The sequence below is a fragment of the Emydura macquarii genome, unplaced genomic scaffold (genome assembly GCF_026122565.2).
Source record: "Emydura macquarii macquarii isolate MOO-44397 ecotype Brisbane River unplaced genomic scaffold, CSIRO-AGI_Emac_v2 contig_554, whole genome shotgun sequence".
Lineage (NCBI taxonomy): Eukaryota > Metazoa > Chordata > Testudines > Chelidae > Emydura > Emydura macquarii.
The window spans coordinates 7,843,353-7,865,896 of NW_027130691.1; the positions used below are offsets into that span (position 1 = coordinate 7,843,353).

The 22,544-nt window shown below is 51.4% G+C and overlaps 1 protein-coding gene across 30 annotated transcripts in view; it reads right to left on the bottom strand.

The window, feature by feature from the left end:
• NCOR2 (nuclear receptor corepressor 2) overlaps window positions 1-22,544 on the bottom strand; it is a 373,900-nt gene that overhangs the window by 29,565 nt on the left and 321,791 nt on the right. For all 30 annotated transcript variants that reach the window (XR_010918232.1, XM_067539730.1, XM_067539728.1 and 27 more), the window contains 7 exons: window positions 22,154-22,258; window positions 20,874-20,971; window positions 17,081-17,231; window positions 8,643-8,795; window positions 6,163-6,249; window positions 5,119-5,399; window positions 3,099-3,465 (listed from right to left, as the gene is read on the bottom strand). Coding sequence is in view for 29 of the 30 variants with exons in the window: in XM_067539730.1 (XP_067395831.1) it covers window positions 3,099-3,465; window positions 5,119-5,399; window positions 6,163-6,249; window positions 8,643-8,795; window positions 17,081-17,231; window positions 20,874-20,971; window positions 22,154-22,258 (1,242 nt within the window). In the remaining variant the exon portion in view is untranslated. The remainder of the gene's footprint in view (window positions 1-3,098; window positions 3,466-5,118; window positions 5,400-6,162; window positions 6,250-8,642; window positions 8,796-17,080; window positions 17,232-20,873; window positions 20,972-22,153; window positions 22,259-22,544) is intronic.

Here is a 22,544-nt window from a genome sequence, read left to right on the forward strand (position 1 = left end):
CAAATCTCACCCTACAAGTTCCTTGGCTTTTGTTCCTAAATGAAAGCCAGTTTTACCATCAATGAATTTCACGTTTGCCCTCACACAGATCTTCACCGACCCTCTGCACAGCGTCCTGCAAGGGGCCAGGGACATCGGACAAACATGTCCTTCTGGCGCAGTAGCCCAGTGAACCTGGTCCTGCTGCCACAGCCCATCTGACATTCTGCCGGCAGCAGAAAGGTTAACGTTGCAAGAGAGAAAAAAGTGACCCTGGAAACTCAAAATAGACACGATGAAATAGAGCCCAGATGGTTCTGACAGCAGCCGTCCTCCTGCACTCACCAGGAGCTGTGAACACTTTTGTAACGCAAGGAGAAGCGGTTGGAATAATGTCAAGCTCCTCTCGCCTCCCAATTAACTCAGAGCTGGCGCTTCGATGGCACACAGGTCTCGTGCTCACCCCCTGTACAGGGTGAATGTCACCAGGCTAGCTAATTAGTAACCACCGGGCCTGATTCTAGCTCATCCGCTCTGGGGATGGAAAGAAACCATGTGACCTCAAGGGCCAATCAAACAGCTTAAATCTCCAATTCTTGCAACAAACCACGAGCAAACAAGCCACAGACCCAGAACTGCTCAGAGACGTGACTCAGCAAGTCATTTTCCAACAGTAAATAAAGGCGAGAAAAACTGTGATCTGTTCGCAGACAGGCAACGAAGGAAATTCCACAAATCAAAGATTCTTTAGGGATTACTCAACCAGCTCCGGGTTCAGACAACGAAGCTAAGCTGGCTCAATTTCATTGTCTCGCTCTTATGCACTAGCCCAGTTCAGTTACATTCGGGTTTCCAACCCTGCAGGGACTGTTTAATTCCTCTCACAAAACTGTTTTCATTGACACAAAAATAACCATGGAAACATTTCAGGCTTGAATTGCCGCTCCCTCTGTTCTAACAAAATCTCAGCTACTTGGCAGTGCTTTATACATCAAACCTACCAGGCACAGACTAAGTGACCCATAACAACCAACCCAGAAAAATGATGCTAAGATTCACCTTTACAGACCCCCTATAATGTCCTTCCTGTGCACACAGGTGCCCCAATATCCATAGACCCATCCAATTACGCCTATATGCGGGAATTGAATAGACGTATTCAACTCTTTGTGGGGAAACCTCCAGCCCCTCTCTGTGTGTAACCTCCCCAGCATCAGTGCTGCACGTTCACCGCATGTCTGAGTACAGAGAGGCCACCTGGCCAAAGGGACTTTTTCTGAAATGAGGCATCTTGCTCAGTTTTAACAAACTATCAGTCTCTAAAGGCGGTGGTGGTGAAGGGCCTATGAGCAGACTGATCACACAGGTCAGAGAGAAGCGTCCCCCATCTGCAACTGCATGACTTGTAGCTTGCTAGAGAAAAGCAAGTGTTTGTGGGTTCACGTGGCTGGGTGACACTGAAGGCTAGGGAGCCCATTCTCAATGAGAAGTGAATGACTGATTTCCCATGTTGGCGTACCAGTTAGCGGTAAACCCCACTGGATAAACACTACACTTTCAAAAGTGACTGGTGATCTTGCGTGCCCAACACGAGAGACCTTAAAACAGGCTTGAACGACAGAAAATCAGGCCCCTTTAAGGTTTCTCATGTTGAACACCTGAAAAATCACCAGTCTCTATTGAAACGTGACAACAACATAAGGATGCACTGTCCTTGTGACCCCACCGCTGGCTCTCCAAAGGACAAGCTTAAGGGATGGAACATAGTCTTTTCCGCTTGGGCCCACCAGGCTGGCTGGTTTCCTTTCTCCATCCCATCTGTGTTTGGGGCAAGGGTTATTTTTGGTTTCAGTATTGGGGGCGCACGGTGAGATTAAGGGTGTTTTTTTGCCCTGTTTCTCTCGGTTGTTGGGTGGGGCTGCTTTTCGAAAATGCATCTCATCTACTAAGGTCACCCTTGCTCTCTGATCACCCCCTCCCGTTTGCAGACAGCCCCCTCGGAGGAAGCACGAAAGGCAGGGACGGCACTAGTGCTCTGGTAGCTGGCTGCAGCCAAGACTGAAGTTTTCCAAATTGCAACTGTAGCTTGGGTCACCAGCACAGTGGGAGACAGGATGAGATTTATCTTGCGCTGCCTGGTGACTCACGATCCCCGAGGCTCCTCCTGGATGTAGGGGAAAGCATTGCTGGAGCTGCTGCTGGCTGCTAAAGTATGTGCTCTTGCCTTATGTTTTACAAAGAAACCAAGAGTTAAGAGGACGAAAGGAAACAGGAGAACGGCATTTGCTGGACTCAAGCGCAATGCTATGAGTAAGTGAGCCAGGGAGCGAGTCATTCTGGCTGTGTCTGCTCTGGATTGCCAAATTGCACGGTGCCAAATTCTGCCCGCCCAAGCATCCTTGCTGGCTTTTGAACGTGGCCTCAGAGAGCAGCTGTGGGCAGCACAATCCCAGGGTCTTGGTTGCGGGCTGCCGGAGTGAGGCCCAAGTGATTTCAACACGGGCAGGTGGAACTGCGCCCCCTACTGGAAACACACAAGCATCCTGAGGCAGCAAGACCCTTGCATCTCCCAAGGGGATGTCAGACCTCAACAACCCAACGGGGCTGCCTCCTTCTGATAGCTAGCAGGGATTATAGCCAATTATCGCCAAGGCCCTCAGATGCTATGGTGATGGACGAGGTGTAAATAGAGCGCTAGGCAGACAAACATCTAGACTTGCACAGAAGAGAGGGTAGAAAACATCCTCTCTCCCCAAATTCTCCATGTTACTTAGCACTGAGATTTCTCCCACACCATTACAAATTGTGTGTTCCACACAAAAGCCTGTGTACAGAAAAGATGCCTCCTGTGCAGCTCTGCCTTTAGAATCACACAGGGCCACATTCCATTCTCAGCGATGCTGGTGTAAATCTGGAGCCCTCTCCATTGGCTGCCAGGAGATGTTCCCGATTCACACCACAAAGTTTAGTCCACAGCAGCGACTGCACATTTGCTTCTAGTGTCTGCGAGTTGGCGAGGGTGGGAACCTGGCAAACGCTCTGTATGGTGCAATCTTAGCATTTCATAAAACCCCAAGTGTCCCTACCACACCAGGGCTCTTACGGAGAACAACAGTTACCTTCATGCTGCCTTGGCGTTGATTCCCTTGTGGATACCGGAGAACCTCTATGCAAATGGCTACTAAACGCTGCCCCGTGGGCTGCCTGGTGGTCCTCGTAGGTAAGCGGGCTACGGCGAGGCTTTCCGGGTTCAGGGACAATCACAGGGGCGCCCCTGATAATTGACCCTCCAGAGTTTGTAACTGGGCTGGGCCTGCTTTTCAGGCTCTCCTCGTAACAAGCTCTTTCCAGAGTCCTGGGGTCTTGCATGACATCCAGCGAGTGCACAGAGTGGAAAGTCCTCCCGGGGCTTCCAATGATCGATCGGACATCGTGCTTTTTGGCACTTACTGATGAAGAGCAGCTGTCGTATTTCAGTGGGGTACCCTGGGGAAACAAGGCAGTGGAGAGGTCAGCAAAGTGGGGAAGGGAAAGCTACGGGGCAGTCCCAGGGAAGACCACCCTTTGCTTTTTTAGATCAGCACTTACACTGTGCTCAGCATGGGCCGCTGGGGGTGGGATATTCCGAAGCACCTAGTGACTTGGAAGCAAAACTCCCACTGAAAATCGCCAGGGTTTGTGCTATATAAATAGCACTAATGCTATATTTACTTAGAACTGCAATGGTGAGACTCAGAACTAGGAGGAAATACTATTACATTGCAACAGGTCAGGGTGAGCCGAGACTCCTATTCCCATTGGAATCGATGGCCTCCGGTAACTACAGGCCAACAGAATATGGCACGTAAATTCACATTCCCCACTGAGACACACAGGAAGATGAGTCACCATCAACGAGTGCCTATATCCACCGGGCCTCTCCTACGCACGCCGTAGCAAGGCGATACAACGAACAGTCACTAGTATTCTGGATAGCTGCTATCGAAATGCTCCACGTACGGTGCGAGCCCACGCCACAAAACGTGCCCAAAGCACATGTTCCTCAATTCCTACAGCCAGCCTTCCTGGAGAGAACACCTCTGCTCTCAGGGACACCTCTGTAATACAGAGTAACTCCGACTGCCTTCAGTGAGTTTACTTCGGGTTTACACCTGTGCGACGGGGAGCACGGCGGGATCCAAGACGTTTCTACATGTTGGCTGGGTGTCGTCGAGCGGCCAGAAAGGGGCACTCTCTATCATTCATCTGATCCCATCACCCCAATTTTTTCTGCAGGGGGTGGACTAAGGAGGAGGACGAGGGGGCGTTGCACAGATAGAACCTGCGTTTGAAGGTTCTTGGTTTTACAAAACAAAAACTTGACCAGTGACATTTTTGCAAACCCACAACCCTCTCCATTTCTTCCCACTTCTGCTCTGAGAATACGTCCCCACAGCTCAATACAGCCATGCTTGGCTGAGCCAGCTGGAATCTAGCTAGTGTGGCTAACAGCAGCCACCAAGACAGCGCAGCGTGGGCTTCCCAGAAGGCTAGCGAGCTGCGTGTGTACCGGGGTCCGTGCTGGCCTCGTACGAGCCGCACCGTACTGCATTCACTGCGACTGTCGCCTGCTCTAGCTGGATTCAAGCTAGCCCAGGTCAGCTAGCCCACGTACAGCTTTGTTGTGCAGACAGACCCTTTGTTTAAGTTCAGAAAGTTCACCAGGCGTCTATCCAAGTCGTAAGGCCACACCAGTTCTGAGGTTACAGTCAGACCGCAGGCACTACACCATTCAGTCGGGCAACAAGTAAAAGAATCACTATTGTTGTTTGCTATGACTTAAACAAAGCCCATGCAGAGCTGCTCTGACAGGTCACGCTCCTGACAGCCTCAGGACACACGCAGCCCCCTGGCGATCTCTGCAAGCACAACTCCTCTGGGACACCCCGTCTGTGCACAGGCCCCCCCTGGGCCAACTATAGGCCAGACTCTGATGTATTTCAAAGGAGGGGCCGAAGTTTCAAGGGGGGCACCCACATGGAGGCCTCCCTTCGGCCTAGTCTTCCAGTGGCAAACCGTGCAGGGATGCCTTTATGCATCTGGTGTCCAACTTATCCCCTTTACTTAATGCAAAGTAACCTGCCCACCCCACGTACGCACCTGTGTAATAGATCCTTCCTTCAGAGGCCTTGCTGCAACAGGGATGTCAGGCGTGCGCCTTAACTCTTCCCTGGGAATCTCATGGATGGATCTTCCCGCTTCCTTCACGGTGGCAACTAAACCTTCGTGAGCTGCTTTCATTTTCAAGGGAGCCAGGCCCTCGTGAGGCCTCACCTTGTAGGCCTCGGATAAGTCCCTGGGTGGAGTGCTTTCCCTCTTCAGCTGTTTGGCTTCTCTTCTGAGGTAGTCTTCGTGGCCCTCCACATAGGATCGAGGGATTCCTGCAGCCCCAGTGGGAAGATAACACACCCATGTGATTCTCCAAAGAAGCAGAATCATGCAAACCGAGTGAGGTACTTATAGCCCCTAGACAGGCTGCGTGTCACGGGGGATTGATTGCATTCACATGCAAAGCCACTACAGAGCCTGGGCAACCCAATGGATTCTGCACAGCCCCACCTGCATCGCTGATGCCACATGGGGCCTTCTGCACCCACAGTGGGACCTTTAGAAACACTCTGCGTTGGCTCTGCTCTGCTCCCACTAAGCTCCCCCATGGAGTTTTACCAGCGACTCAAATGAGAGCAGAGAGGCCAACGGCAAATTCTGAAAATCTTCCCTCACCACACAGCACATAGTAATAAATAATACCACCACCTAGCTCTTACCCAGCCCTTTTCATCAGTAGATCTCAAAACACTTTACCGGGGAGGTCAGTATCATTATCCCCATTTTACAGATGGGCAAACTGAGGAAGAGAGCAGGGAAGTGACTTGCCCAAGGTCACTCAGCAGGCCAGTGGCAGAGCTGGGTAGAGAATTCAAGTCTCCTGAGTCCCAGGTCCAGTGCTATACCCACTAGGACTCACTGCTTCTCCAGTCGCTGTAGAGGTCTGCAATATGACTGCAGAACCAGTGGGTTGACACAATCTTTAGGTCCTTCTGCTCTAATAGCAACAAAGGTTCATGAGAAAATTTCACAAGTCATGGCCTCCCCCATACATATATTTCTTGATGTGAACTATGTGATACTTGCCAGTATTACCTTGTGTAATTGAGCCCCGGATATGATGCTGTTCCTTTATGCTATGGGGACTGTGTCTGTCTGGTGGGATCGCTCGACCCATTAGACCTAGGACAGGCCAAAGAGAACAGTCAGAAGGTAGCAAGAAAGACTCTCTCCCTTCAATGGCTGACATTTACATTATCTTTTAAAGGGGCACCGTAAAGAGAAAAATCATCTAGTTTTAAAATGTTTTCACCAGTGTTGCTAGCACCCCCTGGGATTAATACAACAATGCTTTCTAAACAGCTAGTTTATTTTTCTCCTCTTGAACTGCTTGTTTACTTCCTGTACTTGGGGGACCAAAACACCAGATGAGTCAGTTTCACTTTCTTGTTTTCCTTCTGCTGCTGCCCTGTTTGGACTCAAACCCCTGACAGGGAAGGTGTCCGGTTAAAAAAGCATTTGCGGGTCCAGAATGAGCATCATCTTCCCTTGAAGTTTTCCCTGAGATGCACGTATGCCAGGAATGCCCCAAAGCATATGGATAGATTCAAACACCTGCCACAAGGATGGTTCATCTACCCATTAGATCAGGGGCCCCCAAACTGTGGGGCAAGCCCCATTAAAGGGGGTGTGGAGGAACGTTGTGGGGGGGGGGGGCGCATGGTGGGGCCTGAGCCAGCTCCCACAGGGGGTGGGGAGGAAGTACTACCCAGCCCTACTCTGCCCCCAAGCACAGCTACACTCCGCCCTCTGCTCTGCCCCCAGGCCAGCCCTGCCTGGAACTCCAGCTCCTCCCCCAGCCCCAGTTCTGCGGCTGTCCCCGGCGCTTTCATCAGCCCACGCTCCTCTGCGGAGCAGACTGTGCTGTAATGGAAGGGGGAGGTGGACAGATTCCATTCATGGTAAGTGGGGGTGACAGGGAAAGTCCGGGCACCGCTGCATTAGCCAGTGAGTAGGTCAAGTTTTAGAGAATTGTAACTTTACAACCGCATCCCTTCCAGTTTTATCAATCAGACCCACACTGCCCCTCCCCCCTCAAACTTTCCCTTTTCCCTGCTCTTGGTTCCCATGTGGGTCTAGAGAGAATGAAGATGCCACTATTAAAATACATAAGCCCTGTAGACAAACTAAATGCCCGGATCCCAATCCTACAGTCCCTGTAGCACTTGTAAGTAGCCCCAATGAAATCAACGAGAGGGTCAGACATGTCACATGCATCAAGTCACTTTATTTATTATTTTACTACAGTAGGGCCTAGGAGCCCCAACCACGGGGCTGGACCCCATTCCACTAGGCACTGTACAAGCACTGTACAAAGAGACAGGCCCTGTCCTGAAGAGCTTACGACCTCCCATGTGCAGAGTTAGCAGACTCGGACCCTAGATGAGCCCTAACTGGGTTCGCTTGGTAACAGGGCCAGAGACATTTCCTACTAAATATTAGGGCTCAGGTTTGTAAAATCTTTTTAGGGTTTATTTTAAGCAAAATCTTTTACAGTTAGAAATATCTGATGATGGCCCTTCAACACTTATAGCTGGGACCTTCAGTGGGAGCTGTGTACCTGTCAACCCCAGTCTCCACTGAAAATCGTAGCCTGTCTCTCTAGTTTAGAAACTGGACATTTCTGTGCCAAGCACAAAGCACCGTTGTTGAGAAGGATGGATGAATTAAGACCCATTTTCCTGGTAAGACCTGTAAATCCTCACTGTATTGATAGATCCAGCAGAGGGAGATGGTTATCATTCACACACACATATACACAGACACGCACGCACGCACACAGCAAAACTGAGCTTGGCTTCAAGACTGAGCTTGATAAGTTTTTATGGAGGGGATGGTACGATGGGACAGCCTAATTTGGCAATTAATTGATCTTTGGCTACTAGTGGTAGATACGCCCAGTGTCCTGGGATGGGACATTTGATGGGGTGGGTTCTGAGTTACTACAGAGAATTCTTTCCAGGTGTCTGGCTGGTGAGTCTTGTCCACATACTCAGGGTTTAGCTGATCACAATATTTGGGGTCAGAAGGGAATTTTCCCCCAGGGCAGACTGGCAGAGGCCCTGGGGGTTTTTCACCTTCCTCTGCAGCCTGGGGCACAGGGTCGCTCACTGATGGATTCTCCGTATCTTGAAGTCTTTAAACCATAATTTGAGGACTTCAATGACTCATTCATAGGTTAGGGGTTTATTACAGGAGTGGGTGGGTGAGGTTCTGTGGTCTACTTTGTGCAGGAGGGTCAGACTAGGTGATCATAATGGTCCCTTCTGACCTTAGAGACTGAGTCTAAAACACGTACTTTTGGTCTGGATGTCTTATTTTAGGTGAAGGAAAATATGAGCAAGAAGGTCCTGTGGGCAAGCGCATAGCATGAGCGCCTCCTCCACCACTCTGGGACCAGAATGGCTGCTGCTGGCAGACTGGGCGACTTCTCAGAATGGGAAAGGTGCTACCCAGTTTCTGCCCCAGCCTCCGACTAATGACATGGCACCACTGAAAGATTTGCTCAAACCCACCTTCAATGCTCGTGGATGACAGATCGCGTCCCGGCAAACCCCGGCTGATCCTCCCCTCCATCATATCGTAGGTCCGTTTGGTACCTGTGGTCTCATGAGAAGCACCAGCGCTTCTGTTGTCCTCCTTGGGGCACTGGGAAGCACTGACTCCACCTAGGAAATAAAACAAGGTGAAGAAACAAAAGCAGCATGGAGAAGGGTGAGTGAACCAGCGAGGTTGTTTACTGTCATTCAAAGGCCACTGAAGGTCCATCTCATCAGAGCGAGTTCCCACAATTCAGCCTGAACTCACAGCAGGCTGTGTCGACATTACAGCATGCTGCTGGGTTCCAGGAAATTCAGCCATTCTCTCCTCCCTGCCTGCCTCAGATTACAAATTCCATGGCCTCATATTTGGGCAAGAACACCCGTCTTTCCCACTATCCAGACACAGCCTGCGAGGTGGTGTTATGGAGCAAATTCAGCTCTGGTGTAAGCAGCTGAGACGCCCACTGAAATTAGCCCTGTGGCACTGTTTCTTGAATACACCTGCTGTTTGTGATCTTGTCCAGTCTCCTTAACGTACACTTTGAGACATTCCCCAGATGATAAAGGCAGGCAAAGGGGAAGAAGCAAAGCAGAAAAGCTTTTGAAATCAAACCTTAGCATAAAGAACACTCGCGTTATTCTAATCAGAACCAAGGGATGGACAGACCACTGAAAGACAGAGGATGTGAAATATCTAATGCACAACAACAGAGGCTGGTGGAGAAAGTACAGTATAAAGCCACAGAAGAGAACTAAATTAATCCTCAAACACTAGCTCCTCTTAAAATAGATTTTCACGCAGAACTATGGAAATTCAAGAAAGGCAAGACCTATAGTGTTATTAAACTCAACTCCCTGCCAAGGCAGTACTGCCTGCTACAGTTTTGTTGCATCGTTTCCAGTCTCTTTCCATATTTCTGAATGATGGGGCTCTCACCTTTTCCTTGGAAGTCTGTTCTACAGCCTGAAAAATCTATGGTTCACCACTAGATTTACATCAGCAACCCATCCTGCTGCCACCTTCGTATTTCCTTCCTAATGCAACCCACCCCCTGAAATTTACAAGGCAGTTTATGACACGGCTGAAAGCCCAAGGTTTATGTAACAAGCTTCAAGCTCCAAAATTGGCTCGCACAAGATAAACTCATTGCCTGTTATCCCTGGACTAGTCTATCCTGCCAAGGAATGCTGGTGTCCTGATCCTCTTCTTTCACATACACCCTGGCTAGGATTACACAATTACAGAAAACACAGGAGAAGTTCAAAACATTTGTTCGGTCACAGAGAGTTTGAGAACAAAAGTTCTCTTCTGCGAAGCCAGTAATTAATAAAAATGGGATTATTACAACACAACACCTGCTATCAGTTTCTGCAGTCACCAGACAATCAAACCAAAAAAAGGGCTTGGGGAAAGACTCTGGGAAACAAAAGGTGAATCTCTGTCTCCTTCTTGGCTTCAGACTCATTCAACATGAAAAATCAGCAGCTGATGTTTAGAAAGCAACCAGGCATCTTGAGACACATGAAGAGGGTAACGTTGCTGTATCCTGTTATCAAGGAACATCTGTTCCAAATAGCTCTTCTGCAAAAAGGAATGCTGTACCCCGTACTCTTTGTTCCACGTGTTGGGGGGGGCGGGAGGGAAGAGAGATTAACAAGAAAGAAAATTGCTCAGAAAACGTCCCTTGCTCGCAGAAGCCATTAGCAGTCACATGCAGAATGAGATTAACCAATCTAGCACAATTCAGATTGCATATGCTACAGGATTTCGTCTCATTAGAGCCCTTTTATTTGTAAGTACCCTCATGGTACTACAAAAGTTGCAATTTTTTTCCCTGCCTGCCAGAACTCATAATCACTAACAGTTTAATTTAATTTAATTTTTTTTAACTCATTTGCCACTGCATTTGAAACCCTCCCAGGATTGTCTAGGGGAAAGGAGATGGTCACGATACTAGGGATCAAATCATTTTGTCTGACAGGTCCAGAGAGGAGAGGAAAAATCAACCAGCTACACTAATCCAATTACTCCTCCTAAGACTCAATATGCTAGTTACTTGATTATTCATATTTACAGGAAGAGGGAGAGGTCGCCTAAAAATCTAATGCACAAAGAGAGGCAGGTGGAGAACATACAAAAGAGAATTAAATTAAGCCTCAGATGCTAGCTTCTCTTCTAGTCTGAAATAGATTTTCAGGCAGAATCATAGAAATCAGAGATGGGCAAAACCTACTGGGTTATAGAGCCCATTTCTGTCAATGCAGGACTGCCTGCCAAAGTATATGTTCCAGGTCTGAGCACGCGATGGAAACAGTGAAAGCTCCTGGAGGTTCATTTCAGTTCTCACTCCCTCTGTGGCCTTGGGTGAATTAGTCGACTCCATTGCCCTGTAGATAATGATGCTAACCTTTCTCACCCACGTTCTTATTATTGTTTGTATTATGGTAGCGCCAAGAAGCTCCAGCCGAAATCAAGGCCTCACCCTTAGAGCATGGGACAGTCCCTGCCTGGAATCGCTATCAATCTACACAGAAAAGAGAGACAAATGTTGGGGCAGGAAACTGAGGCACAGAGAGATTCTGTGAGTTGCTCAAGGTCACTCAGCAGATCATGCAGAATCCAGGTCTCATGAATCCAAGTTCAGGGCCGTACCCACTAGAAACACTGACTCTAGGGGTTAGACTTTTGCATGAATGCTCTGAAGGGTAAGAAGTACAGGAATTATCACCACTGTACATTTAGCGTCACAAAGTCCATGCATAAGCAGGCCCAGCAGCCATGGGGGTCAGTGGGAGGTGCACACGTGTAGCGTGAGCCATATGGAATTTGGTTCACAACCTTTGTTTTAAGGCATTCTCTCCGGTTTGTAATCCCCTAGCATTGGATGAACTGCTCGGGAAGCTACTGTAACGGTGGGGGTCGATTCTTGTTTAAGCACAGCAGAGGAGCGCTCGCTGAGTGATTTTCAAGCTCAACTATTTGATTCTGAGTTCTGGCTAGAGAGAGATGGTTGCTCATTGCTTGGATGGCTTGGAAACATTTCCTGCCTGGTTTTCTGGTACTGGTTCCATCACCCGTCCCAGAGGCCACCCGGAGCTCGGCTGAGGAAAGTTAACAACTGCAAGAGGGGAACGGAGATTTGCTTTGCCTGCCGGGCACTGCATAAAATGCTCCTCAGACCCCTCCCGGGCAGGTCACTGCAGTACAAGACTGAGTCCACAGGGGTGGCTCCAAGCCGAAATTCATCAATTGCCCGTCATGGTAGGATTTTAACCCCTCTTGCTGCTGGCCCTGGGCTCCATACCTGCTGTGCAGCAGTTCAACCTTTAACTGTGAAGCCAGGGGAGCTTTGGGAGACACCAGGTACCTTACGCTGATTAAATCCCAGTGCTCCAGGCTATGGTTTTGCACTGTGATCCGCACAGATCTGTAAGTTGCATGCAGCGTGTCTGGAAATCGGGCTATAAGCAACAGGGTGAGAGCTGCTGATCCCTATGGAACAGCTGGCCCTGACTGGGGGGTGCTGGCCCATCCTGAGCCCCTGCTCTTCTCCTCTAACAGCTCAGCTGAGCAGGGAGCCTCACTCTGTCCACCAACCTGCTGGCGCGCACACACGAAGAGTGCCACAGGAAACCGAGGGACTGGCTCTGGAAAGGAACTGAAGAACCGGCAGGCCAAGACTGTAGCTTGTCTTTTTAGAGTCTCCCCTCACGCTTCTCCTTCTAACACAGAGAGAAAGGAACCCACGCACAGATCCCCTCCCACGGACCCCACCAGCCCTCGTCAAGGAGCCCTCACCTGCAGGCAGGAGGGAGTGGAAGCGGCTCCCCATGACGGCGGTGAGCGGCAGAGAAAGCCGACCCAAGGCACATTCTCTCTGCTGCCTCCTTCCTCCGTCTGAGAGGACTAGGTCTTTCTGCTAGCAATGCCTCCCTCCCCCCCAATGAAACCAACCGCTTGGCTTTGTTTTGTCAGCAGGCAGGCCGCGGTGGCAAGAGCCTAACACTGGAGGCTGCTGTTCTCTGGAGAGGGATGTGAGCTGTGGGTGTGTGACAGAGCAGCAGATCTGAAAGATAGATGGAGAGGCGGGGGTGGGGGAGGGTGGTACATCCGAGATTAGGATCCGGTCCTTAGTCATCTCTGCCTTACAGGCGTGTATCACTTCTGCTCTGCACGTAAGATAGTCACGCTCCTTGTGCCTGTTCTGGACGGGCACCAAAATGCTCCTGCTTCGTATCTAGCCGTGTTTCCAAGCCTCCTGTGATCCAGGAGTCACTCGGGGCCAAGGGTGGCGTTTCTGTCCTCTGCTTCCGGACTCAGTGGGGTGAGGACGGCTCTCAAGGCAGTTGCTGGGCTGCACCTGCCCCACCCCAAAACCTGGGGGAAGAGCCGCGTGCAATGGAAGGTGTCTACCAAGGAGTCACGGGTAAACTTCATTGGAAACCAACATCTGCTCATCTCTAATGGAAGCAAACGGAGCTTCTGAGCAAACTGCAGGCTGGCTTTTAGGGCCAGCCCTGCCAGCTGAGGTGGGGAAGGAAGTAACAGCTGGTTACTGAGTGCTGATAGTGCTGACACAGAGAGCGCATCCACGCTTAACAAGGAAATGCTGAGACCTACGCAGGGGGACTGGGGGTTGGCTGGGCAGCCCGAGCTGGCAGTACCACCTAGTGGCCATACTCCACGGTGTAATGCCCACTGGCGACAGTTCAAAGGCTGCGTCGCGTAGTGGCTATAGCCCACAGGAGTGTCGCCCACTGGCAAGAGTCCAATGGGCTGCTTTACCTGGCGGCGATAGCACAGGGGTAGCTATTGTCCAGTGGCGAGAGGGGGGAAGGTAGGGGAACCTGGGCCCACCTTACTTCACCCGATTCTGACCCGGGGCCCCAGGTGCGTTCTCTGGGTCGCTTCCGACCCTCGTCCCAGTCCCTCCAGCGTTGTCTCTGGGATTGGAGGTGGGTCCCTCTCACTTCCCCTCTGCTCCGTCTCCAGCAGTCCCTCCGGCAACAGCAAGTCGTCCCCTTCGTTTCCCGCAGTCGACTCAGCTGGCTTCCCGCGGTGCAGCCTGACGGCTCCAGCCTGGCGGCTTGGCATCCCAGCAGCTTCCTGGCAGGAGGCTGCTGCCCACAACCGCTCTCCGCCCCGTCAGCCCAGAGTGAGCTGAGCTGGTCCCTTTTGAATGGGTCGCTCCACTGGGAGCATGCCCAGCTTGGGCAAGGGGGCGTGGCCTCGTGGGCCAGAGCAGCGTGTTAACCCTCGCCTCTCCAGAGCGGGGCTGGTACACCCCGTCACAGAGGTGCAGGTTGGAAATGTTGCTTTTCTTGACACTGTTGAGACAATCCCTGCCTGTGTTACTGTAACACGCAGTCAAACAACTGGCTGGATGTCCCACCATTTACATGCATTGCTGCTTTCGTGCATTCTTCTCAGCTTGGACGCTGATGTGAGCTTGGAAGCTGTCCCGGTGTAGTTTACCGACAGTTTCACATCTCGGGTTCGCAGCACAGCTGGGAAAGGGTTAGCGGAAAGCAGCAGAAAAGTCAGTCAGTGGAAAGCAGGTTCAGCAAAACCCTTTATTGCTGCACCAAACCGAAACGCTGGAGCCACGCTCCCTTGGCAGCATCCTGCTAACAGAAGGGAACATTGGCAGAAATACTATCACGCTGGAGAAGAGAATGGAGGTTGGAGAATCTGCTGAGACTCAACAATGTGCCTGTGTCCTCCATGCTCTAAACAGGGCTAGGGCTCCCTTCCACTGGCACGTTCTTGAGGGCCAACGGGTGCTATGCCCAATAGGCATCACCCATCCCTTTCAGGCCCCAGGAGCAGCAACCCCTCCTCTGACTGTTCTACACAAACAGGACCCACTGAGACAGCAGGCCTGTATGAGCCACGTTCCTGGCTGATCGCGTGTGGGCCGGGTTTAACGACGAGGAGGGGGCCATCCAAGAAGCTCTGTCTGGTGCAGGCACGCCTGTGCGCGTCGTCCATGAAATCAAGAAACCCACAGTGCAAGAGATGGAGCACTTTGGGGAAGTCGGGAGGCAGGCGGACGAGATGGAAGCAGTGGAAGAAGGGGAACACAGCTCCATCCATCCCGAGATCGAAGCACTGGGGGGGCAGGCGGACGAGATGGAAGCAGTGGGAATGCATCTTGTTCCATTTCAAGAGACACTGTGCAAAGGGCCCCACCTGACACCCACATTACAGTCAGTTTGCTCTCATGAAACTTGCTGCCTCAACTCCAGCAATTCCTGCCGTCACTTCGCAGGCAGGTTTCCGTGGATCTAAGAGGAGGCATGTGGCTTCTTACACACGCTAATGAGGATCATGAGTGGGCTGCCCAGCCACAAAAACCATCGCCAGACATTCCTGGCCTCAGCACGGCTTCATTGCATTGCGATGCTGAGCTGAGACTCCGGGCAAGGCCTGGACGTGCTGAAGCGTGACAGTGTCAGGACGATGATGAGTTTGATCCAGAGGGTGCAGTGTTAAGCAGCAGCAACGCAGGACCCCAGCCACCAGTGCTACGCACAGCCTGGCAGTGACAGGCTGCCGTTCACCGTGGCTGTGCCGGATTCCACGGCATTTCCAGTGCTCTGGGGAGAGAATGAAGTGATGCTTCTTGGGGGACCCTTCCTTTGGAACAGGTGAGGATACCAAGGCAGCGTATTCCAGCCGAGGACCTCCACGCACTATATGAGTGTTAACTCCACCAGGCACATGGCACCCTGGGAAAGGGGCTGGCGTTATCTTCACTGTACAGAAGAGGAAAGCGAGGCTCAGTGTGGTTAAGGGCCTAGTGAAGGCTGACAATGGAAGGGGGTGCTGGTTAGCACCCAAGTGGGTGACATTATCAGGTGGAGGCCAGTTACCACAGTATGTTTTTCAGCTGTGCAGTGGGATGTGCGCTCACCGGGACCTCCCCACGACACCTGTTCACCAGGGCTGGGCTGCGTTTCCTCCCAGCACTGGCCAGGCGCCAGCACCTCATTGCAATCTGGTTGAGTCAGGAGGAGACAGGCCAGAGGGGCAATCAGCCAAACCATGGCTGCTTCCTGCTCTGGGGGTGGAGCTAGCGACTCCTCACACCTGCTCTCTCCCCTGCCCTTTGGCCCCGTGTGGATTACCTGAAATGATCTGGCAGCTCAGTGTCCGAGTGCAAGATGGAACCCAAAGTCTCCACTCCCAGCCCTGTGCTCTGACCACTAGGCAGGACTCCAGTGGTCAAAGCTATCCTGTGCTCAGGGTGGCCGGGGGCACAGCGGAGTCGGAAGGCAGAGTTATGACATGACAAGAAACGCCCCTTTCCTCAGACCCTACCTACTTGGCAATCCCTTTAAAGCACTTTCTCCTTGACCTGGGCGGCCCGGGGTGTGATGGGCTTTGGCACAGGCCCCGAGTTTCACGGAAAGGCCCCGACTCTCATGGGTCTGATCTGATACCTGCAAGCCCAGCTGGAAGGGTCCCCACATACTGCAGGGCCGTGCGGCCCTGCCGCTGCACGCTGCCATGGCGACGTCACCTCAGTGCCAGGGTACAGCGCTCTGATGAGGAGCCGGGATGCTGTGACGCTGGGGGGGCCTCTGCACTGTCACCTTGTCCTGGGGGTAGGTGACCCTTAGTGGGAGAGATCTGCCCTAGGCCGGGACAGGCCCTGCTTACTGCTTTCCACATCTAGGGGATCTGCGCAGGGCCTGGTATGTGCCCAGCAGCTCTTAGCCTGGGCCTTCAGAGGGGCAATGGCCCGGTGTGGGCACAGGGGAGTCTCAACCCTGGAGTCGGACCCTTTCAAAGACTCCCCCGAAGGAGCACCTTCCTACCCATTGATGGGCATGCTGCCCTCAATCCCGGTACCTGCGTGCGCAGGCTGGGGGCAGGAAGCGACCCGCCAAATGGTTTCATTAGACCCAGTGGGAACAGGGAGTGCAGAAAGTAACCTCGCATGGAGAGAGAGTTCCTGCAGATGCTCTCCTCTCAGAACCACTAAGCCACCAGCATGATCACGGGTACTCAGCAATGTCCCGGGGGCCCCAACGTGCTAGGCCCTTCCACGGACACTGGAAGAAATGCTCCCTGCCCCAGAGAGCTTACTGTCTAAACATGCTGCCCTCCACACCTGTGCCCATCTCCCGCTGACACCAGCAGCTCCCCCAGCGGAATGAAGCCGCATGCCACAGCCGAGATCTGCCACGTGCATCCAAGAAAACCTGGCCCTTGGATAAGACCTTAAAGATCAGGAACGGAGGGAAAACTGTTCTGGAAATGTAAATGTGATACCGGCGAGATACGCTTCATAATGTCTCAAACAGCTTCTCGCTCCCAAACATTAGTGCATGAACCTACCGTGCTTCTACCCCCTCCCCACCCAAAAAAAAAATAGAAACAAAGAGAGAGGATTCCAGCTTACCATCATAGGAAAGTACGTGGCCCTTCTTCCCTTCATAAATGACATGTCCTTTGGGTAAGGCATCCTCTCTCACCTTCTCTGTTCTGCTGGGGCTGTCTTCTCCGATTATTCTGGTAATGGTTCCTCTGTACAGCACTTCAGCTGGGGTGCCCTTGGAAAGCCACCAAGATCCATATTTAACAGTGTCACAAGCAATTAAGCAAGAAAGCTCTCACACACACACAGACAGAGGAACACTCTGCTCTGAAAGGGAGGTTGAGCAGAGAACAGACATAGCTGAACTCTGCTTCCTGTCAGTGCCAATAGCGAGAAATCTGCCGCTTAATTATTGATGAGGACAATAAATGATGAGCGGTAAAAGATCCATGATTTGTATAAGGTTGCTGGGAAGAGACGGGGCGAGTGCATTGCAGAGATGACAGGCATTGCATTCGAAGTGTGTAAAGAGATTGAGCGAGCCTGGCTTTCATTAGATACAGCTACAGAGCATTTCAGGCTCCTCTACCATAGGGCAGAGCAGGAATAGAAACACCAGCCCCTGGTGCTTGCTCCCTCCCCTGAGCGCTTTCCGAAGTAAACTATCTGGTTTCTTTCCATCATCCCTCTGGATTGAAGGGACAGGCACTATTACATCTCTGCGTTCCCCAGGACGTCTCAATCACGGCAAACCTGACTTCAGTATTTTTCTTTCCCAGGGGACTTCTGTCCCCGCAAACTATTTTCTCAGATTAATGCCATGGGCTGATGAGACACCCTGATCACAGAAACAGTGACCTTCAAAAGGGCTTCTTGTCAGGCAGCCTGGCCCCGTTCTTCATTCCACCAGACCAGCTTTAAGCCAGTCTAATGCTACAGACTCGAATGGGGTTACTTGGGGACACAGAACTCATGGAGCACAGCAGAGTCAAGCCCAAAGCTTTGCTTTTAAACAAAGAGGGGGGGAGCGGCTTACCCAAACTCATCCAGACAAAAACCTTCTCCACTGCTTTCTTAAAACAGCCATCAGAACAGCTTAGGCTGGAGGTCTGGAAAGGCATTTGGACACCCAATTCCCAGTAGAAATAATGGGAAGCAGGTGTCCAAATCCCCAAGGAAGCCTCGGATATCCTCCTTCCACCATTCAAGGCTGTTCTGCGTTTGCAAACCACTCACAAGAGCTGATGCAAGAGGAAAACTGACCAGCCCAGGCTCATGATCCAAATCGCAGCGAGATGCAAGAAACAGCCATAGGGGCGACATGTAAATTAGGAACACAGTGAAGATCCCTCCCTCCACATCTCCTACAGTAAGGGAAATTCACCCCCGGGCAGAGAGCTGACATTAGCGACCTTCCAATCCCAATTAAGAGCTCCTGTGCCCAGGCCTTGCGCTGGCTCTCTGCAGAAGGGGGAGATTTGCTGTATATGAGCGTTAGGCAAGCTAGAGCCGCGCTGCAATCTCTCTCTTTTCCTGTCTGTGAATTATCTGTGACCAGATTGCGATTTTGGCCTCATTTAGTTATTTGGAATCATCTGATGAACGTCTCAGTGGAACAAATTTCAGCCTTAAGGGACACTTGTAAATTATTTACTGGGGCGCAGCTATATCAGTATAAAGGTGCCTTACAGTGGTACGACTTATTCCTCTGCCTGTACGGGAATACTACACTGATATAAAGCCCTTTGCCCCGCTATAATTGAATCCACACGAAGGGATATATGGCTTTATCTATAAAGCATGTGTGTGTGGACAAGTTCTTTTTACACACTGGCCTCTTCCCCAATTCACCAAGCCCCCAGCCTCGCAGACGCTTCTCTCCTGGAGCACACAGGACAGAGTTAACATGGGAACAATCCCACGCCGCATGTGCCCTTCCAGCCGAGCGATCCACGCACCAGAACTAACTTGCATCAAAAGTAAAATCCAAATGAGGCTAGTCAGGCTATGTGAACCGGCCACTCTGAATGCAGCACGATGTCTGTACTGCTTAAGGGATGAATAACGAACCCGATTCTCATGCCAGTGCTCCAGAGTGGTGGTGTTTGGAGGTCGCTCCAATACGTCAGGACAGAAAGTCCCTCCCAGCCCCTCTGCTCAATGGGTCTCTGCTTCTTTTTCAGCAGCCGGACCAGCCGTTACTGAGCTGCTTACTGCAGCCTGGATGGGACGTGTCAATGCCCAGATTGTTTGCTCTGACACAGGCCCTCAGAAACGCTTCGCACTGGCTTTCCCAGCGCCTGGTAAGTTTCCTTCCCGCAGTGGACGTGTTTGCAGGGGCTTTGAAAGCAAGCGATGACAGACGGCTTGGGAGCAGAGTGCACCCTATTCAGATCTGTTGTCCGGGAACTGGATGCGTAAGCTGAGATCAAATATCAGCCACCGTGCCGGGAGCTGCTAGAGGAATCGGGGGCGCTGAGCTTTGGTGTCAGGAGCATATGCAGGATTCTGTGCTGGGGGGGCTATCACGGGCACTGCTCAGAAGAGATGTCAGAGCCCTTTGGGCCTGCAGGATACAGCTGTCAGACCCACTGCAAACAGGCCCAGCACCTTACTGCATCTCTGCACGCTACTTTAACATTGAACCAAACCAGCGGGGCAGCCTCGTTCGCACTGCTACTTTGTTTCTAAGATGAATACAAGTCACTTATTCTGTGTCATTTAACTAGCTGCCTATAAAACAGGCTATAAACATACCATGCCCATGATGTCTCTTAAAACTCTTGCATAACCCTACCAGCTAAAGCTTTCCCTCCCATCACCCATACCTCTTCCAGGGGCAGGGGCGTGTATTTACCCTTCTTGAAGCCACCAGACAAACAGAAAAAAATCTGAACACTTGTAAGTGGCTTTAAAGATGTGAACGATGGCCAGATAAAAATCCCCAAGGGAAAGAGATTTTTTTTTCTGCTCTCCACTCAGTGATGAGCAGTAACTCACCACACTGCAGAACTATCCCCCACTTGGCAGCTGCTCTTCTGAAGATGAATGATAGAGATTAAAGGCAGAGTGCCTTCCTACTGGGTTCAGGTCAGCTCTTTGGGCAGGGCGTAAAGCACACGCTGCTCCAGCAGTGGAAAGAGATTTACTGCAAGGATTCCTCTGCTTCATCACCCCATTCTCTGTAGCTAGCTGGGTCTCCTCTGCCCCACCCACCAACCCGACTGTTTTCTTCCATTTCCCTCACCTGCTACACAACGTGCCAGCAAGATTAAAACCACGTTTAACCCCACCCTGGCCTGGGTCCATGAGAACTACCACCATCGGCGAAGGGAGTTTTACATGCAAGGCTGCTTTCACCACTGGTGCCGTCTGTTTACTTCTGCTTTTCCCCAGTCTTGGACACTGGAATGAGGCTGATCTTCAGCGTCATCTTCCTCCACAGACTGCTCCTCCGTCCTGCCCCCGCCCCCCTTCCCTGCCTTGCTGGCCCACCTGTGCAAATGGGGAGACAAACTGGGTGGGGCTGTTTGCAGATGCCCAGCCAGGAGGCGGTGGAGACACCAGCCCACTCTGACTCTCCCTTCTTACTCCCCACCAGGGCCTGAACTCCGCTCTGCAGAGGTGACAGGTCAGTGCAGTTACCCAATGGGTCTGCTGCCAAGCCCCGGGGCAATTCAAGGGTTTACATCCTCTTTGCTTAGTCTGGAGGGGGCACTGTGATGGCAGAAACCACTCCAAGTAACAACCAATTGCAATCGTTTCTGTGCACACCAGGAGAGGCTCTCCTCCGACAGCAACCATTCACTCCTTCCCAGACATTACATGCGTCAGCTGAAGGCCCCCCCATCCCAAGCGGTTCAGCCAAGACACCTACGTGCGTGATGGATCCCCGGTACGTGATGAGCGATTCGGACGGAGACCTGGCGCTGGGGATTCCCTTGCTGATGCTCCCGCCTGAGCCCAGCGACGTCCCTGAAAGTCACAACAGAGCAAGCGGGATTAGGCGGGCCAAAAATAGACCGCTGAACTGAGACAGCCACGAGCTGAACAAAATCCCAGCTGGCCTTCGGCACAACAGCTGCGTGCGGGACCCGGGGCCTCGCCCTGGGGCCACGGCAGCCTTTGCTTTGGCAATCCCTAGCCTCTGGGGATTAAAACAGCTCCCATGTCTTGATGCAGGCCGGTACGTTGTATAGGAAGTGTGTGCCCAGCAGGCTTGAGCCTAAGAATCACTGCACCACTCTGAGTTCAGGATCAGGCCTGATCATCCCAAAAACACAAGGGTTGGGGGAAAAAAAAGGGGGGGGGGAACCCCCAAAAGGTTTGAATGCTAATTCGAAGTTCTGAAGTTCAGCTTTTATGGGAGGCTCCCTGCGGGTGTCTGGCCCTGCTTGGCATGCAGCTACTGGGGGAAGAAGTGCGCTGGGGCTATTTTGTATCTTCTATCCCCAGCTCCAAACACGAGGAAAGTCCTGAACAGTCCCAAGCCCCTCACACGGCACCAACCTCTAATGAGCTTTAGCTCAGGGGCTGCCTTGAGTGGGTTCCTGTTTTATCTGCTTCAGTCCGGAGCCAATCCATTGAACGTCTTGAATTTGGTTGAAATAATTGGGTGTTTATGAGTGTACAGTTAAAACAGAGAGTTCTCTGCCGCCCCCGCATTTTTTTTTTTTTTTGCCACTGTGAAAGGAGCTTGGATTTAATAAAAAACATTCTCTCTGTCTGTCCCCAATATGCGCTCAGGATTATGGACAGCGAAGTTCAGAATACAATCAGTGCCATTTCATTAGCAGCTGCTTTGCTTTCTGGATGACCACATTACTCTTCAAAACCAACGCAGGAAAATCCCTTCTCCCAAAAAGTTGGAAGCTCAGCTAGGATAGAGCAGAAGTCTGGGGTTCAGATTTTTAAAAAGGGCTATTGATTTCAGGTGCCCAGACTGAGACACGGCAAAGACTTGATCATCTGTCCTCTGAAAACCAGGTGTTCTTAAAGAGCCGCAGGTTGGGTACGAGAGGCTAAAGAGTAGCCAAAAATCACTAGTCACTTCTCAAAGCTTGGCTAGGGTGCTCTCTCCATAGCTGATCCGCTTCCCCTCCCTCAGCGGTACCTGTTTTCCATTGATCATTACAGCTGCCCTGCTATAGTGCTTACCCCTCAGGATACAGCTCTCTTGGGACGTCTGCATTACCAGACTTTCAGGCTGGTTGGCCTGGCTTCTAGGAGAAAGTTGCTCCTGCTTTACTCCAGGAAAAGGCACTAGAAAACATTAATCACACAAGACAGTGTTTGCACCGGGTCACAGCCAGACAGCTCTTGTCCTGAATTGCTCTTTCCTTTTTCTTTTTTTTTTTGCTTAGTCTTTAATTTGTCCAGCTTTACATTCACAGTTGCTGAAAGAGACAGGTCTTAAATAACACCAGGTCCCCTTGCAGCTGCTGCTGCTTCCGAGTAGCAGATTTCATAAACTCAAATTGCTGTTATCCCCTCCGCAAGGGCATCGTTCAAGGTCTCCTGGCAAACAAGCCAGCAGGGGTGCCTGAAA